Source organism: Portunus trituberculatus, chromosome 24, assembly GCF_017591435.1.
Source record: "Portunus trituberculatus isolate SZX2019 chromosome 24, ASM1759143v1, whole genome shotgun sequence".
Taxonomy (NCBI): domain Eukaryota; kingdom Metazoa; phylum Arthropoda; class Malacostraca; order Decapoda; family Portunidae; genus Portunus; species Portunus trituberculatus.
Window position 1 is genome coordinate 13,213,696 of NC_059278.1, and position 15,981 is coordinate 13,229,676.

At 40.3% G+C, this 15,981-nt stretch overlaps 1 protein-coding gene across 3 annotated transcripts in view; it reads left to right on the top strand.

The window, feature by feature from the left end:
* Positions 1-2,737: 2,737 nt before the first annotated feature.
* The window catches only part of LOC123508373 (N-lysine methyltransferase SMYD2-like), a 50,803-nt gene continuing 37,559 nt past the window's right edge, over positions 2,738-15,981 (top strand). The window contains exons 1-4 of one of the 3 annotated variants that reach the window (XM_045262051.1): positions 2,738-2,927; positions 6,054-6,136; positions 6,678-6,707; positions 7,535-7,715. In XM_045262051.1, coding sequence (XP_045117986.1) covers positions 2,886-2,927; positions 6,054-6,136; positions 6,678-6,707; positions 7,535-7,715 — 336 coding nt within the window. In that variant the 5' untranslated portion in view covers positions 2,738-2,885. Of the gene's footprint in view, positions 2,928-4,477; positions 4,694-6,053; positions 6,137-6,677; positions 6,708-7,534; positions 7,716-15,981 lie in introns of those variants that run through there. The other 2 variants (XM_045262050.1, XM_045262052.1) reach the window with 2 other exon arrangements.

The window sequence follows — 15,981 nt, forward strand, 5'->3', positions numbered from 1 at the left end:
TGGTGACACCAGGACGGTGGCAGTACTGTCCAGTGATAGGGCACCAGGTCAGCGTCTCCCTCCTTTTCCTGCACGGGGATGTGCTCCATGGATGACGTGAGCGGGGAGGGCATCCTGGGTCCTGAAGGGGAGGTAGAGGTGAGGCACTGCGGGAGGAGAGGGCATTCCCTTTCAAGGGTTCCCCACTTGAGCCTGGCCTCGGCTCCGGCTCTAACTGCGATGGAGTCGAGGGCTCTGCAGCCGGAGAGGCATTACCTTGGAGGGGTACAGAGGGAGGAAGTGCAGATGAAGCCTGAGGGGAAACCTGAGCAGCCAAGGATTCCTTAAACTCAGAAAGTAGCACTAGCAGCGCATCCTTAACTTACGCTCTGATTTGAGACTTAAGGTCAGGTCTCTCCCCACTGCTCGAGACGTGTTCTCTCCTAGAGGGGCTGGAGCACCGGGAGCGATGGTGTCTACACCTAGGGGGAGAGAGAGAGGGAGACGCTGAAGGCGAAGAAAGAGAGTAAGCCAATGAAGACCAAGAGACCGACCTTGTGTGGCGTGGCCTCTTAATCCTAGACCTACCCCTGGCATTCCATTTCCTTCGGTGACGTCTAGGGCTCTGAGGAGTCCTACAACGCCTGTCCACTGAAGAAGAGCTCCTTCTCTTACGTTTGGAGGAACTTTTAGGGGAGCCCCCATGACTAGTGGCTGCTATGACTTGGCGAAGGGACGCCCTCCGGTGAGGCCCCAGAGATGACCCCACCAGGTATGGGCCCCTCTCGCTCCAGACCCAGGGTACGGGGTCGGATAGCCTCCCCCAAAGCTGTCGTACCAGCTGAGGTCGTTCTTGTGTGAGACAGCCCTAATTCCGCGGCCAGCTCGCGGTCAGCCCAGTGTACTGAGTCATCACCACGCTTAGAGGCAGCTCTCCTAATCCTCGCCCACACACCCCTAAGGGCCACCAAGGAGGGGTGCTGGACGGGTACCCAGGGGTGGCATTGGACTACTTCTCCAAGTGGTCAGAGGCGTATGGGATTCCAGACCACGAGGCAGAAACTGTAGTTGGAGTACTGGTAAGAGAGTTTTTCACCAGGTTTGGCATTCAAGGAGAGCTGCACTCGGACCAGGGCCGGGAGTTCCAGTCGAGGGTGTTCCAACAGTGCTGTGAGCTGCTGGGAATCCACCACACACACACCACCCCGCTCCACCCCTAGAGCAACGGCATGGTGGAGCGCTTTAACAGGATGCTGGTGGAAGAACTGGCCAAGTACTGCAGCTCTGACCAGCAAGATTGGGACCTGTGGTTACCGTTTACCCTGATGGCATACCAGTCTACATAGCAGGAAGCCACAGGTTACACTCCCGCCCGCATGATGTTTGGTCGAAAGATGAGGCTGCCTCCGGACCTGGCCACTGGACGACCACCTGGGGAGGAGCTACCACAAACAGCACCTGAGTTTGTAGCGGCGTTGCAACAGCGGATGGAGGCCATACGGCGACAGGAGTCAAGCAATTGATCTTCGCCTTGTGCGGCAAGCCATGACCCGCTGGTACCAATTGCATGCCAGGGACACCCAGTATGCGGTGGGGGACCGAATTTGGCTGTATAATCCCCGCAAGAAACGAGACCTCGCTCCGAAGCTGCAGAGCTACTGGGAAGGCCCTTCACCTACAAGCTAGGCGATGGCACAAGTAGGCGGCCACCCATTGTCCACGTCTACCTCCTGTGGGTTATTGTGGAGGAAGGACACTTCACGTGGGGCCAGCAGGGACCACCCTCATCGCCAGAAAGTGAGGTGGGAAGCGACAGCGAGGTGGAGGGTGACGGTGGAATAGACAATGTTGCAGAGTGTGTTGTCGGCACACGTGAGGACCCAGGGAATGAGGCTGCGAGTGAACTGTGTGTATCTTGCCCCCTCAGAATGAGGAAAATACCTCAGTGGTGGACAGACTACATGTGTGAAAGTGTTGATGATTAGTCGGGACGACTATTTTTGTGGGGAGGGCAATGTTGTGGCGACGCAGACTAGTGAAGATAGCGTTTGTAACACTACCCGGTTGGCACCACTACCTCTAGTAAACTGAAGAAGTTGTGTCAAGTGTTTCATGTACCCTGCCTCTGAGTAAATCTACCTGAATCTGGTGAGTACTTGTGTCTCGCTCCCCTTGCTAGCCCCGAATCTTCGCCGAGAAGTATCCCTGTGTCTATTGCCGTCCCGTCCTGTGCTTTCCTGGGCTGCCGCTAAGGTAAGTGTGTTCCTGTCGCGGTTGTGGAGGCTGTGATGACGTGAGGACGGCGTTATATATATATATATATATATATATATATATATATATATATATATATATATATATATATATATATATATATATATATATATATATATATATATATATATATATATATATATATATATATATATATATATATATATATATATATATATATATATATATATATATATATATATATATATATATATATATATATATATATATATATATATATTGTTTATTGCTTGACAGAGCATAGACAGTTGAATATAATTCCAGTTATTTTTAGATGTTTTTTAAAGGGGTTACCAGTGATAAGTATTAACTCAGTTGTATCAAACTATAACAAAGTATGGAATCATAATTTTCAAACAAATTTTAAATAGTGAAGCAAGCAGGCATGAAAAATTCAAGAAAAAATAACTCAAATGGTGCGGGTAATAAAGTTTCCTTCTCGCCGGTAGAGGCTCCTTGGCGCCACCGTCGCGGAGACGAAAATTTACATTACTGTATTAGACACTGGCGTGAATACTTACAGGGCAACGCTGGGAAACACGGCGGCAAAGGAGGTGAATTGAGGCACGATTTACCTAGTGAAATAGACGAGAAAGGTGTAAAGAAACATCATGAGAGAAACGATCGCTGGCAAAGCCTTTGGCAAGATGAAGGTAATGGTTGTTAGTTATTTTGTATCCTTTAGGAGAGAGTTAGCATTATTAACCTGCATTTTCTGTGGTTTATATGTTGTTTTGTTTTAGTGAATTTTTAAAATATGTTATGAATTATAAAGGGAAATCGTAGTTTGCCAGATTCTTGCCATAACAGTTATTGTACTAAGGTGTGTTAGCATTATCTTGCGTGTTGTGTGATTTGTTTATTTCTTAACTCCAGTGTCATGTAGGGTATGACATAATTGTGTTACATAGTGTTGTGTTACAAGTGTTAGGAAGGAAATGCGCAGTCGGTCTGATTGTTGGCACCAGACACCTTCAGTTGTCGTAGTGTTTAAACGTATATTATTGCATTATTCGGACAGTTAACTTTACTATCCTTTATTGTATGTGATTCACTGAGACCTGTTATAATGTGTTACTTGTTTAGTTACTCCGACAAGTTCTTGGCAGCAGTTACCTGCAGATGTCATGGTTAAATGCTGCACATTGACGTACAGCAGTTTGTTTTGGCACTGGTTAACTAAACCGTGCAGTGGCAGTGTTCTATTTTCAGCAATTCACAGGGTATTTCTGGGGTGTGAGGAGGGGATGACAGTCACCATTATTAATGTTGGATGATATGTGGATTATCATAGCCCCTTCTTCCAAGATAATACATACAAGATAGAATCAAGGGTGCAAAGTATCAAATGATATATGTACTTATATTAACTTTTGGAAACTTGTCAAAGCAATATGGCACTGTCCCCAAGAAACCATCCCGCGCGCTCGCCTCGATTCCCGGCTCCCACTTCGCAGCCCCTCCACCCAGCTGATTTGACGTCACATATATGAAGCCACGCTATTGGTCAACCTTTTTACCCTTGCGTAACCCTTAAAATACATGACATGTCTCAAGGTACCCCTGTGCAAAAACAAAATCATATGTCATATATTTCTCATTTAATGTGAAGTCAAATCAGCTGGGTGGAGGAGCTGTGAAGGGGGAGCCAGGAATCGAGGCGAGCGCGCGGGATGGTTTCTTGGGGACAGTGCCATATTGCTTTGACAAGTTTCCAAAAGTTAATATAAGTACATATATCATTCGATACTTTGCACCCTTGATTCTATCTTGTATGTATTATCTTGGAAGAAGGGGCTATGATAATCCACATATCATCCAACATTAATAATAATGGTGACTGTCATCCCCTCCTCACACCCCAGAAATACCCTGTGAATTGCTGAAAATAGAACACTGCCACTGCACGGTTTAGTTAACCGGTGAGCGTGCGGGATGGTTTCTCGGGGACAGTGCCAACAATATTAGTCAAGTTTATAAAAAAAGGAACACAACCCTGCTGTTGTTGATGTCATGACTTCTTGTTTTATTCACACCTTTTGTTGTATATTCGTGTAAAAGATATATCTGCTGCTCTGTAATGATGAAAAGTAACAAAAATACTTTCTCTCTCTATTGCTGGCAATGCCCTTACAACAACAAAAAAAAAAAAACAGGTAAACAATGAGTACCAGTCTTCACTTGAGCACTTCTACCACTACCCTATCATATGGCCTACATGGGGGCTAGGGGAACCTTATGCTCTCAATTGGCAACCTGCGCGGTGCCTCCTCCTGGCATTCTCTCTCTCTCTCTCTCTCTCTCTCTCTCTCTCTCTCTCTCTCTCTCTCTCTCTCTCTCTCTCTCTCTCCTGGGCATCTCCAGACGACCACGCACAAACAAGGGGAGTCAAGACAGACTGGCTGGTCTACCTGCATTAGTAAGGACAGATACATTTTAGCTACATGGTGTAACTGTTCCACATGTAATCAATACCATGAGGCGTATGGGCAGGAGAGACCAACTCACCTCCGTGTGGGTCCAAGCTAGCAATAGAGGCTGAAACCATGCCTGCGCTCGTGTTTATGCCCTTCACGACGTCATTACTCTTTTTTTATTTTATTTATTTATTTATTTTTTTTATACCATGTGGGCTTTTCACAGGAATTTATGGGCTAAAGGGGATACTTTTTGGGGTACCTCCTATCTGAAAGCCCACCCGCTAGGAAACTGTTGCCCCGAGTGAGGAAGCCCAACCTACACTCGGACCGTGGACAGGATTCGAACCTGTGTGCTTGGAGACCCCTTGGACCCCAAAGCACGCATGGTTCCACTGTACACATGTATTCCCTATTTCCATTCCTCATTACACCACGACTAATATTCCCTACTCTAAAAATAACAATACATTTAGAAGACATCCAAAAGTGCAGAGTACAGGTACTCATGCCATGAAGATAACCTCGACTCCGTGGCACTGAGTGATAGTGAATTACTACTGAAATACCGTGGTATTTCATTAGTAATTCACTTCCGAACCCCTAGCCCAAAGAAGGAAATGGGCTATGCAGAAATCTAGATAAGGTTAGATTAGTTCTGGAGTTAAGGGAACAAACCTTCCTTTAGGTTAGTGTGTTCAGATAACAATCCTGTCTTTGAGTGAAAAGCAAGAAGTATAAGTTTATTTGATCAAGAATTTTGCACAGGTAGTTGTATTTAATTCAGTATAAAATAGGCATGTGCCAAGTGGTATTGGTAGACCTCTGTGTGCATATGTGTAGTTGATGCATGATGTTTTCATGATGAACCAGTTTAGTGTGAGTTAATAGTCATAGTATCTATTTTCTTGTGATTAGCCAAATATTCACTACCTTGTCATCAATGACATATCCATCACAAATGCAGCATTCCCAAGTTTTCCCTTTGGAGTTTTGAGGACTTATAGAAAATAAGGTTTATGGAGAGCTGAAACCCTGAGAAGGGTTAGGCTAAACCTCCAAAACATAACTTTTGGATTTGTTCATGAAGCCAGCTTCTTCTTTCACTTGGTCTGTACAATGGGTCTGTTTAACCTCTGACTTCTCATATGTTGCCACTGCTCCAACTAAGCATTTAAAAGTGTCCTTTGTAGGTTTGCCCATTATTTTTCAGTGTGACAGTTTTGTTGCTTTTTATCTTGTTAATTCCCCTCAGGTGCCAATGAGCTATCTTTGCCCCTTCTAGCTCTAATAAGAAGACATGTATGAGAGTTGAGATGACACAGGTTATCTAACTTGATTTGCCTCTGCCTTCCCACTCAGGCTGAGACTCTAAAACCAGTGAAACGTGGGGATGTGCTGCTTACGTCACAGCCTTTCGTGTATTTGGTCAGCGGCTCCCTCAAGTCTCTCTACTGTGATTAGCCAAATATTCACTACCTTGTCATCAATGACATATCCATCACAAATGCAGCATTCCCAAGTTTTCCCTTTGGAGTTTTGAGGACTTATAGAAAATAAGGTTTATGGAGAGCTGAAACCCTGAGAAGGGTTAGGCTAAACCTCCAAAACATAACTTTTGGATTTGTTCATGAAGCCAGCTTCTTCTTTCACTTGGTCTGTACAATGGGTCTGTTTAACCTCTGACTTCTCATATGTTGCCACTGCTCCAACTAAGCATTTAAAAGTGTCCTTTGTAGGTTTGCCCATTATTTTTCAGTGTGACAGTTTTGTTGCTTTTTATCTTGTTAATTCCCCTCAGGTGCCAATGAGCTATCTTTGCCCCTTCTAGCTCTAATAAGAAGACATGTATGAGTTGAGATGACACAGGTTATCTAACTTGATTTGCCTCTGCCTTCCCACTCAGGCTGAGACTCTAAAACCAGTGAAACGTGGGATGTGCTGCTTACGTCACAGCCTTCGTGTATTTGGTCAGCGGCTCCTCAAGTCTCTCTACTGTGACTTCTGTATGGCCAAGTGTGTAGTAGAAGTAACAGCAGTACAGGAGTATGGTAGTACAAATTATGCAGCTAGCCTGAACTTTATAACAGCTGAGGTACCAAAAAACATACTGTACCAAGCTGTTTTTTTTATTTTAAACAAGAAAATTGCCTTCATAGTTTTAGAATATTTAAATTTTCATATCTCAGGAGCTCTAAGAGGTATTCCACTGTATTTTCTTTTCAAAATGTTGTGTAATGTCTCTGCTATCACATTATCTGAATTATTTCAATATTGCTGACTGATGCTTAATTTGACTGGAGATAATGAGAATGATATTGAAAATAAAAATATGGCTAGTGACAGGATTTTGGACACTAATTGTTCAGGAGACCATTCCTCCTGTACCTCCGTTGTCCTAGAAGTGCCCTATGGTACTATGAACCGTACATGCCCAGCTCTCAGCTGTGAGTTCACTGCACCATGTCCCTTTAAAGTGACGCTTAGTATTTTATATTCCCAATCTCTGAGTTTAAGTCAAGGCTGTGTGATGGAGAAATTAAAGATATGTTACTTAATGGGAATTTTGACTTTACTGCAACATGCATTCTGTACCTCTGACCTGAATACCAAATAAAGAGATGTTTGGAAATACAGTACTATAGTGATTAGTACAGTATGATTCTAATTGCCTCACATGTTGTAATAGTAATGATGGTTGTGTTGTGTAAAGGGTAGCTATATATGATTGTTGGTGAGAGCAACAGCATTTTTATATGAGTATTGCCTGTTCATGTAATTTTATCTTGTCTGTATTTGATGCATTTGCCTGCTTCTGTTCTACAACATACCTATCTCTGCAGGAAAAGTGGCAAGGGCCTGCGGCGGTGCTCAGGATGCCGTCTGGAGCACTACTGTGGGAGGGAGTGTCAGGCAGCAGCATGGAAGATTCATCGTTTGGAGTGCCAGCGTCTCAAGAGAGTGGCGCCCAGGGTGCCTCCTGACACAGCACGCCTCATGGCTAAGGTTATCCTAAAACTACAGGTATTATTGTAGTCTTTTATGTGTGTACATTTTGTACATTGACTTCTTCAACAGGACTTCAAATTTTTTTTTCTTAAATTGCCTTCCACTTTTTATTTTCCATTATTTTTCTATTACCTAGAAATTGCTAGATATATTAGTTTTCAATATTTCTGACTTTCACAGATTGTTTCACAAATAGACATTCCACACACCTATAAAAACAGAAATAAGGAAGCTGTGAGAAGCCATCAGGCCTACACATGACAATCCCTGTATGAAACATACATCCCTATTTCCACTCATGGTAACCAATTGCAGGTGCTGCGTTGCTGCACTCTTCATGAACTTATTATTCTTTAGTGAAAAAAAAAAAAAAAAAAAAGCTGTGTGGTCATCTTGGTGAATTATCTGGTGTCATTGGATTGAGTAGACTAACCATCATTATGTCATCACCCAGCATTGTAATTGTTTGATAAGCATTTGTGAAAAAAAGGCATTTACACTTTTGTGAGTTCATATCCCATGCATCATGTATCTCTTTCACATTATATATCACCTGATGTTTTTCTGTATCATTTTAACAGCACAGCTCCATTGCTTCTATGGTAAAAAATTAAGACGTAACTTATTGATCTTGTTTATACTTGCACACACACACACACACACACACACACACACACTAACTAGTGTAATATGTAAGATGTGCGAAAGAATAATAAAGAAACAATGGATCGAGTTCCTTGAAGACAACAAATTAATATCAAATAGCCAATTTGGTTTTATAAAAAAGAACGGTCTTGTGCAACTAATTTATTGAGTTTCTATTCTAGAATAGTTGATAGAGTACAAGAGAGAGAGGGATGGGTTGACTGCATCTATTTGGATTTAAAAAAGGCGTTTGACAAAGTGCCACACGCAAGATTACTGTGGAAGTTAGAGGAGAAGGGTGGCTTAAAAGGAAGCACATTGAGATGGATAGAAAATTATTTGAGAGAGAGAGAAATAAGGACGGTAGTTAAAGATATGAAGTCCAAGTGGAGAGCAGTAGAAAGCGGAGTGCCACAGGGGTCAGTATTGGCACCAGTACTTTTCCTCATTTATATTAACGACATGCCAGAAGGAGTGAACAGCTACATAAATTTGTTTGGATGATACGAAACTGTGCAGAGTTATAAAGCAAAAGGAGGATTGTGAAATACTGCAAGAAGACCTAAATAAGATCTGGGAATGGAGTAAGAAGTGGGAAATGGAATTCAATGTGAACAAAAGCCATGTCATGGAAATGGGAAAGAGTGAAAGACGACCTGTGGGAATCTATAAGATGGGAGATGGAGTAGAACTGGAGAAAGTCAAAAGGAAAAGGACTTAGGAGTGACGATGGAAGAAAACAATCAACCAGTAAGCCATATTGATAGAATTTTTAGAGAAACATATAATTTGCTAAGGAATATTGGAGTAGCATTTCACTACATGGACAAAGAAATGATGAAGAAATTGATAAATACTATAATAAGACCCAGATTGGAATATGCAGGAGTAGTGTGGACCCCTCATAAAAAGAAACACATAAGAAAATTGGAGAGGCTACAAAAATGGCTACAAGAATGGTCCCAGAACTTGAAGGGATGACATATGAGGAGAGACTAAAGGCTATGGATCTACCAACCTTGGAACAAAGAAGGAGAGAGGAGACCTGATACAAGTCTATAAATTGATCAACGGAATGGACCAAGTGGATAATGAGAAACTGATCCTGAGAGAAGAATATGACACCAAGCACAAGATCGCATAGTAAAAAGCTGAGAAAGGGAAGATGTCTGAGAGATATTAAAAATATAGTTTCCAGAGATGTATTGAGACGTGGAACAGTTTAGATGAAGAAGTAGTGTCTGCAACGAGTGTGCACACTTTTAAAGTAAGATTGGATAAGTGTAGATATGGAGACGGGCCACACGAGCATAAAGCCCAGGCCCTGTAAAACTACAACTAGGTAAAACTAGGTAAATACACACACACACACACACACACACACACACACACACACACACACACAGGAAGAGAAACAACAGTGGTGAAAAGAAGTCAGAGTGGAAAAAAGGTAACCAGTGGAGTTCCACAAGGGTCAGTGCTTCCCATCATGATTTATGTTAATGATATGCCAGTAGGAATAGACAGTTACATGAATATGTTGTGACGATACTAAAATTATGAGGAGAGTAAAGAATGTGGAAGATTGTAACAAGTTACAGGAAGATCTTGATAAAATATATGAGTGGAGTAAAGAGTGACAGATGGAATTTAATATAAACAAGAGCCATGCTATGAAAATGGGAAGAAGTAGATACAGACCAAACAAGGATTACAGGCTGGGAGATTAGAAAATTGAAGAGACCGAGGAGGAGAAAGACTTAGGAGTAACAGTGCAAAACACTCTGTCACTGGAGAAACACATAAACAAGATATGTTATATGTTTTGGAAAACATATAACATGCTTCAAAATATTGGTCTTGCAATTCCACTACCTAGAAGAAGGAATGATGAAGAAGATACTATGCACTAATAAGAAGTTAGAATATGCAGCTTGCGTATGGTCACCACACATTAAGAAAAATGTGAAGAAGGTGGAAAGGGTACAGAGGCTGGCAACAAGGATGGTACCAGGATTCAAGGAGTTAGACTATAAGGAAAGACTGAGGGAGCTGGGGCTGACCACATTAGAAGAGAGAAGAATAAGGGGTGACATGATAACTATGTATAAATTGGTGAACAAGATTGACATGTTGGACAGAGAATTGATAAAGGTGACCAAAGTAATCATCTCCGAGGACATGGAAAAAAACTAATAAAAGACATCTCTCTAAATGACATGAGAAAGTACAGTTTCCCGCATCGTAGTATTGATAAGTGGAATAAACTGAGCAGTGATGTGTTGAGAGTGTGTGTCAATCAGATGAAAGAGATATTACAGGAGTAGACAAGGAGATGACACAGAGAGCTTAGCTCGGGCCCTGTAATACACAAATAGGTAAATACACACACACACACACACACCAGGGGAATCTCTCTAAAAGAGGAAATTGAACATGAAAGTCCCTTGGGGAAAAGCGATCATGATGTCCCAAGCTTTGAGCTGGATACAGAATTAAGCACGAATAAGATTATGGAACGCAGGGAGGAAAAATTGAATTATACTAGAGCAAATTATAACCATATAAGGGAGTTCTTTAATGAAATTGACTGGTCCGTGGTATACCAAGAAAGAGATATGCAATTGAAGTACGATAAATTTATGGATTTGTATAACTCTGCTGTGAAAAAGTTTGTGCCATATTACAGAAAGGGGACTTTAAATAATAAACAGTGGTTTAATAGAAATTGTGAAGAAGCAAAAAAGAACAAAGAAAAGGCATGGAAGAAACTTAAGAAAAACAGTGATGTATTATCAAGGAAGGCTACAAAACAGCAAGGAATAGATATGTTGAAGTAAGGAGAACAGCACAGAAGGAATATGAACAGAGGGTGGTGGAAAACTGTGATAGTGACCCAAAAATGTTTTACAAATTCATAAATGGAAAACTAAATAAAAGGGAGGCAATAGAAAAGGTAAAATATAGGGAAGAAGTATATGAAGATGCTGGAGAGATAGCTGAAATTTTGAACGACAACTTTTGCAAAGAGTTTACAAAGGAAGAGCATTTTATGGGAGGAAGGCCTACGGAAATGAAGCAAATGCAGGACATCATGGTTACTAAGGAAGATGTAAGGAAAATTATAAGCAATCTGGATATTAATAAATCAATGGAGCCTGATGACATATCTGGGAGGTTGCTAAAAGAATGTAAGGATCAATTGTTGAACCCCATATTTGATATTGTGGATACCTCCATATGAACAGGATTAGTCCCGAAAGAGTGGAAAAGAGCTGACATTGTGCCTATATATAAGAATGGTAGTAGAATGGAACCGCTAAATTATAGACCAGTATCGTTGACTAGTATATTGTGCAAGATATGTGAAGAAGTAATTAAAGCTAAGTGGAGTGAGTATCTAGAAAGTGAAAACATTCTGAGTGAAAGGCAGTTTGGTTTCAGAAAAGGAAGATCGTGTGTATCCAATTTATTATGTTTTTATTCAAGAGTGACTGACATATTACAACATAGAGAGGGATGGGTGGATGCTATCTACCTGGACTTGAGAAAGGCCTTTGATAAAGTACCACACAATAGACTGATGTGGAAACTAAAGATGACTGGAGGAGTAAATGATAAACTAGCAAAATGGATGGAAAATTACTTAATGGGAAGAGAAATGAGAACAGTGGTGAGAGGAAGGAAGTCCGAGTGGAAGAAGGTAACCAGTGGAGTTCCACAAGGGTCAGTGCTGGGTCCCATCATGTTTTTGATTTATGTTAATGATATGCCAGTAGGAATTGACAGTTATATGAACATGTTTGCAGACGATACTAAAATTATGAGGAGAGTAAAGAATGTGGAAGATTGTAACAAGTTACAGGAAGATCTTGATAAAATATATGAGTGGAGTAAAGAGTGGCAGATGGAATTTAATATAGACAAGACCCATGTTATGAAAATGGGAAGAAGTAGATACAGACCAAACTGGGATTACAGACTGGGTGATGAGAAAATTAAAGAGACCAATGAGGAGAATGACTTAGGAGTAACCGTGCAAAACAGTCACCGGAGAAACACATTAACAAGATTTTTTGGGAAACATACAACATGCTTCAAAATATTGGCCTTGCATTCCACTACCTAAATGAAGGAATGATGAAGAAGATATTATGTACCTTAATAAGACCCCAGCTAGAATATGCAGCATGTGTCTGGTCACCGCATATGAAGAAAAATGTGAAGAAGGTAGAAAGGGTACAAAGGCTGGCAACAAGGATGGTACCAGGACTCAGGAGTTAGACTATGAGGAAAGACTGAGGAAGCTGGGGCTGACCACATTAGAAGAGAGAAGAACAAGAGGAGACATGATAACTATGTATAAATTGGTGAACAAGATTGACATACTGGATAGAGAGTTGATAAAGGTGACCACAAGTAATCATCTCCGAGGACATGGAAAAAAGCTAATAAAGGACATCTGTCTAAATGACGTGAGAAAATACAGTTTCCCGCATCGTAGCATTGATAAGTGGAATAAACTGAGCAGTTATGTCGTTGATGTGTGTGTGTCAATCAGATGAAAGAGAGATATGACAGGAATGGACAAGGAGACAGGACACAGAGAGCTTAGCTCGGGCCCTGTAATACACAAATAGGTAAATACACACACACACACACACACACACACACACACACAGAGACACACAGAGAGATGAGTTCAGATCAGCTGATCTTCACTACATGTTGTATAGTATTTACAGTGGCCTGGGCAGGTAGTGTGGACTCACTATGAAATTAATTAAGAATAATGAGTGAAAAGATATTCCATAAATGCAGACATGAGAATAGAAAGGCTGATGATGACTATGTGGGTGAGGGAGAACAGATTCAAGGGTTGACAGAAACTTCACTACAAGAGAGTGTTCAATATTGAATGTAAACTAGATAAACTGATAAAGGAGAAGATGGAAATGAAAGAGAATAAAGAACAGGAAATGGAGTTTATAAGACTGAGAGAAAGGATAAGAAAAGTGGAAGAAAATGAAGCTAGGCTAAGAGCAAAAGAACTAAAAAGGAAGTAGCTAACTACAAAAGCAGATGGAAGAAGGACTGGTAAAGCCGAGAAAGAAAAGGAGAAGCTGAAAGATCTAGTAAACAAGGAAGAGGAAAGAGTACAGAACGTGATTAAAAAGAAGTACAAGCATGGAGAGTCAAGATAAGAAAGATAAGGATTTTCAGGAGGTGATTCAAGAACAACTTAAAAAAAGAAGAAAATATGACAAACAAAATGATAGGAGTCCTCAAGACAAAAGAAAATCTAGTTAGAGAAATTGCAGAAAAAAAGAAGAGTGTAATGTGTTTGGAATAAAAGAAAAATATAAAATATAGACCAAAAGAGAAAAGAAGAAATGAAATCAGTCAAAGACCTACTGAAGAATCTAATGACGAAGATAGGCAGAACTTGGAAGAGGAAGTAGAAGAAATAAACAGAATGGGACCATATCAAGAAGGAAAACGAGACCAATTAAAATATTACTAAAATCACAAGCAGCAACAAAAGAAATATTATATAGAACAACAAAACTTAGAGAAACAGAAGGCTGCAAGGATATCTATATAAAGAAAAATAGAAATGAGGAAGAAAGGAAGAGATACAATGAACTGGCAGCAGTAGTAAGAAAAGAATAATGAAAGGTCAGAAGAGGAGAAGAAGGCATTTTTGGAGAATTCTAGGAGACAGGATAAGGAAATGGTATATAAACGAGAAGGAAGAGAAAAAGTGGAACAAGTTTAACTAAAATGATAAAGGCAAAAGACTAAAATGATGTATACTAACATAGACGGGTTTTATCAAGTAAATTAGAATTAAGAGATTACATAAGGAAAGAAAATCCAGATATTGTATGCCTGGCTGAAACAAAACTAAATGAGGAAATCAAAATAGTCTTGGATAATAGGTATAATGTATGGAGAAGAGACAGAGTGGTAAAGGAGGAGGAGGAGTCATGATAATGTTAAGGAAGAGATAGTGATCAATCAAGTGGAATGTGGGAAGGAAAAGCAGAAGTATTGTATATTAAGATGCATATTAATAAAAAGAGATAACAATCATTGTAACATATGTGCCACCAAAACAAATTCATGGACCAATCAAGAATATAAAGACATGATAGATGACACAATAAGGAGTCTAATGAGAATCGTTAAAGAAAGGAGAAAAGTGATATTAGTAGGAGATTTCAACTGTAAAGAAGTGGACTGGGAAAATTATGAAAGTGGTATGGGGAAGAAGCCTGGGAGAAAGATTCTTAAACCTAATGATAGACAATATGATGGACCAGAGAGTAAAGGAATGCACAAGATTCAGAGGAAACGACGAGCAGATTGGACCTAGTTTTTACAAGGGGTATACAAATGAATGATATATAAGATATAAGTGCCCATTGGGAAAGAGTGACCATGCAATATTAGAAATAGATATAGAAGAAGGAAAGGAAGATAGAGACGATTCATACAAAGGAGACCGATTAAATTACAGAAAGGCTGATATTGAGAATCTCAAGAACTATTTTAAAACGTAGACTGGGAGGAGATGGAAAACTCAGAGACAATGCAGACAAATATAACTTATTTTTGGAAATATACAAAACAGGAGTCAGGAATATGTCCCAAAATATAGACCAAAAGAAGAAGGAAAGAAAGATTGGTTTAATGCAAGGTGTGCTAGGGCAAAGGAGAAAAGAGATGGAGCATGGAAAAGGTGGAGGAGAAATAGAATCCAACAAACAAGGAAAACTTCAAGGCAGCGAGAAATGAATATGTTAAGGTGAGGAAGGAAGAGGAAAAGAACTTGAAAAGATATTGTCGAAAAATGTAAGGAGCAACCAAAATTGTTCTATAGATTCATAAATGGAAAAATTAGGCAAAAAGAAACAATAGAAAGGTTAAAAGGAGAGAACGGGATGGTGGAAGACCCAAAAAGTATGGCAGAACTATTAAATAAAAAATTCCAGGAGGTCTTTACTAAAGAATCCAAATTTGAGAGGCCACAGGGTAATAGAGAGACAATCTATATGAAAGAGATTAAAGTAACCAAGCTTGAAATAAAAGAGTTAATGAAGGAACTGGATGAAGAGAAGGCAATGGGACCGGATGAAGTCTCAGGCAGAATACTGAAAGAATGTAGGGAAGAACTAGCAAGTCCTATATACAACATCATAAAATGCTCAATAGAAAATGGAACAGTGCCAGTAGAATGGAAAAGAGCTGAGGTGGTTCCCATATATAAGAGTGGAAGGAAAGAAGAACCTTTAAATTACAGACCGGTATCACTAACTAGTGTAATATGCAAGATGTGTGAAAGAATAATAAAGAAACAATGGATCGAGTTCCTTGAAGACAACAAATTAATATCAAATAGCCAATTTGGTTTTAGAAAAGGACGGTCTTGTGTAACTAATTTATTGAGTTTCTATTCTAGAATAGTTGATAGAGTACAAGAGAGAGAGGATGGGTTGACTGCATCTATTTGGATTTAAAAAGGCGTTTGACAAAGTGCCACATGCAAGATTACTGTGGAAGTTAGAGGAGAAGGGTGGCTTAAAAGGAAGCACATTGAGATGGATAGAAAATTATTTGAGGGGGAGAGAAA